The following is a 3,955-nucleotide window of genomic DNA, read 5'->3' on the forward strand; positions in this document are numbered from 1 at the left end:
TCCCTGCAAACTTATGCATTATTTCCATGCAAAAATCTTATCTTCCGACATTTTATTATCCTAAATTTTGAAATGTGTGGCCAAAATATCACATTGCATTATTACTTTGTTCAACAAGAATCAAATTGTCTATATATTACAACTCCATTCAGATTATAGTTCTTCACTTTCATTTTCTTACAAACAATAGCATTCAGTGCTACATAAAAATTATAAAATGAATTTTGATTCTAGTTCTTCTTCTTCTAGTGATGAAATATATGATTACATGCTGCTAAATTTTATTAAGGAGAATCGACAACAACAAGTTATAGAGGATACATTAAAATATGTTGTTAACACCGCCGTGCAATAACAAGAAGCTCAAGGTTCAAAGACTGAAAGAAAGAAAAGGATAGTCGTACCAAGGGATCGTGAAGGAGCACATGATCGGTTGTTTGCAAATTACTTTAGTGACCATCCATTATATGGAGAGGATAAATTCCGGCGTAGGTTTCGTATGTGAAAACCTCTATTCATGAAGATAATGAATAAGTTGACTGTAACTGATCGATTATTTGAACAACACCCAGATGCCACTATGCGGCTCGGTGCTTCTACAATTCAAAAATGCACTGCAGCAATAAGGATGTTAGCATATGGTTGTGCAGCTGATCAAGTTGACGAGTATCTAAAACTTGGGCCAAGTACGGCGAAAGAATGCCTTACGCATTTTGTTGATGGGGTGATTCGTGAATTCTCAACAGAATATCTTCGTAAACCAACATCTGAAGATCTTGTTCGTCTCCTTAGACAAGGGGAAGAGAGGGGTTTTCGTGGTATGATGGGGAGCATCGATTGTATGCATTGGGAGTGGAAAAATTGTCCAGCTGGTTGGAAAGGGATGTATCAAGGAAGATCTAAAAGGGCGACAGTGATCTTAGAAGCTGTTGCTTCTTGGGATTTATGGATTTGGCATGCCTTAGTACGCCAGGGACGTGCAACGATATTAACGTTCTTCAGCGTTCTCCAGTCTTTGATGATGTTTTGAATGGTCGAGCTCCCCAAGTTCATTTCACTGTGAATGGAAGTACCTATAACCAAGGGTATTATCTTACATATGGAATCTATCCAAAATGGGCAACATTTATTTCGGCCATAACCGCCCCAATGACTCCTAGACAAAGGTTGTTTACTATCAAACAAGAAATCATTAGAAAAGATGTTGAGCGTGCTTTTGGTGTTCTACAGGCACGATTTGCAATAATAAGACAACCGACTTTGGCATGGAGTGTCGAGTTGCTTTGGAAAATCGTAATGGCATGTATCATCATGCATAATATGATCGTGGAAGATGAGCGTGACAATTACCCGAACTACTGGGATCCAAGGGAATTTTCTACAGAGCAACCTGAAAATCGTAATATCATTAATATTTGCATTTTTAACGTCACTTAAGAACAATGATAAAATATAAATGATTTAAATTACATGTTGCTAATTTTAATAAATTGTCATATTGAAAATCAAATTATTTAATGTAATAGAATATATGGTGGGGTATATGTATGAAGAGATAGAGGAAGTAAAAGAGGATACTCTTGATTGTGGGACAAATTGAAGAAAGAGGAAGAGGAAGAGGAAGAGGAAGAGGAAGGAGATAGTGGGAAATGATGTGGATGAAAGAGATTGTGATGTGTCAAAAGGAGAAGAGGAGAGATAAGAAATAAGAGGAAGGTAACCTCCTCATGGATAAACATGCTCTAATAGAAATAGACTTTGTGACTGAAGAGTAGCTCGCACAATGGGTAGGGGTGAAGTACGCAATTGATTTCGGGTCGGACATCCAATTGCTTCGATTTGAATTATCCTCCGGAGTCACGGACTGCATTGAGTGAATCGCAGCGCAACGCGGTGATAATTCACCTCTCCGTACATTTATCTTTTAACTGTATAATTTTGTTTTCATTTTATCATCTCACTATTCACGTTTTCCTTCCGAAATGCATCACGGGTATGATTAAAAATAGAAATTTATCGGACAAGGGTAATGAGTAGTCCGATAACATGAGAAAATAATAGAAGTTATAATAAGGGAAAGTAAGTTGAGTGAATGATATGATAGTGACCATAAAATGGAGTTTGGTGTGGCTATCATATTTCTTGATTCAGGGCACGAAAAGCCAGATTTTTGGTGGAAATGAAGGGCTATATGTCCCGAACAGGCTGACCAAATTTTAGCAAAAATGGACCACGTTTGACCCTTGATCGGAGGTGTTTCGTGGGACTGCCCCTCAAAAAACGGGAATGAAGAACACGTGTATACTCACTCTTTTCTTCCCTGTAACTAACTAAATTATGTTGCCCCTCTAATATCTACACATGGGAGAAAAAAGGTTGGTAAAATAATGCCAAGTAAAGATCACTTTGGCTTATACCTAATCAGTTATCTGTACAATCAATAACGTAGACTGTATAAATTTGAAATGAGATTGTACAAGTCTAAGATGTACGAAGTATGTAACAAGATGAAAGGTGGTCATGCCTAACGTTGGGTAATTTCCCTAGGAGGTAACTAAAATGTCAACATCTAATATTTTCTTACGCACCAAGGCCAAGGTAGTACCCCTTACGAAAAATAAGTATTCTTATATTTTCAAGAATAAGTCCCAAAACTTTCAAGTAGGCTACCACTAAAGTACTTAAAGTAATAAGTTATCCCACATAAAAAGTGATCCATGGACCGGGCTCATAAATATGTGGACAATTATCTCATAAGAGCAATGAGATATATACTTTAGATTAGTGAGTGGGTCATCGGCTATATGAAAAACAAAAAGGTCTCACTAGAAAACACCACTTATTTCCGTAGCCCCACTGTATGAATAAGGACGTAAGGTTATGTCCCAACAAACTAACACACAACAAGACTCAATGTGGAGTAGTAGATGTAATCACCGCCTTTAAGGCTCATGTGACTACGTGATTATAAAATCCGTACAGGTAAATAAATACCGCATAATTAACTATCTAAATTTGTATTAATCCGTATTTGCACATGTATGTACAAACGCGAACAATCAAAGGAAAAGTTTCAAAATCTATTGTTATATGCGACATTACACAACACTAAAATATTTTTTTATGTTACTAATAATCTCGTTTTTTTTAACAAAAAAAAAAAAAATTATCATTTTCATGATAAATAAATTAACGGTTTCATTAGGGTCTTTTTATTAAGTTTTACTCTTTTAGAAATATTGATAAATATTTATGTCGGAAATTTTATTTCATCAATTTAACTCTAATTCGGTATAATTTGTCAAAACAAACAAATAAAACGAAAGTAGTAAAATAAATAGTAACATAATCTTTTTGAAATCTTGTATTAAATTTATGTCATGATTAAAAAATATTTATATTTATTTCAAAATCTTTTATAATTAATTTTATTTTCAAAAATTATTATAAAATTATATTTTTTTTTTCTATAAATAGCAACAAAAATTTAACTTCAAACGACAACATTTTCAAAAAACAAGGAAATTTCTGAAAATCATTTCTAAAAGAGTTTTTTTTAAAAAAGTTATTAGAGTTTTCATAAAAAAAATAAAAAAAAGGTTCTTATAAAAAAAAAAGCTTAATTGTCTTAAGTATTTTATGTAATTTGTGAGAATTTTCCTTTCACCAAAAATACAAAAAAAACAAAAAATATAAGTAATTAAGAAATATTTATCTCACAAAAAAGATCAGTATTGTTAAAAAGTTATATTAATTATTTCATCAAAGGTTAAAATAGCTACTTCCGGATCAAGGTACATTTTTCTCAATCCTTAATCTAATTTATTTTGATTATTATTGTGGACTAACATATTTGTTTCCATGTGACATTACGAAAAGGATTTATCAAGATATTATGTGCTAATTTGCCCTAAATCTATGATAATCTTTTATTAGCAATTGATCCTATTGGTGA

General features: G+C 33.2%; 1 protein-coding gene across 1 annotated transcript; it reads left to right on the forward strand.

The window, feature by feature from the left end:
- The first annotated feature begins 526 nt into the window (after positions 1-526).
- Positions 527-1,030, forward strand: LOC110800075 (uncharacterized). Its single transcript, XM_022005359.1, has one exon. The coding sequence runs from the start codon at positions 527-529 to the stop codon at positions 1,028-1,030; it is 504 nt and encodes a 167-aa protein (XP_021861051.1).
- The last annotated feature ends 2,925 nt before the right edge of the window (positions 1,031-3,955 follow it).

The sequence above is a fragment of the Spinacia oleracea genome, chromosome 6 (assembly GCF_020520425.1).
Source record: "Spinacia oleracea cultivar Varoflay chromosome 6, BTI_SOV_V1, whole genome shotgun sequence".
NCBI classification, from domain to species: Eukaryota; Viridiplantae; Streptophyta; class Magnoliopsida; order Caryophyllales; family Amaranthaceae; genus Spinacia; species Spinacia oleracea.

What these genes read in the sequence shown, in the direction of transcription:
- LOC110800075 (XM_022005359.1), top strand. Translation starts at nt 527, where the DNA reads ATGAATAAGTTGACTGTAACTGATCGATTATTTGAACAACACCCAGAT.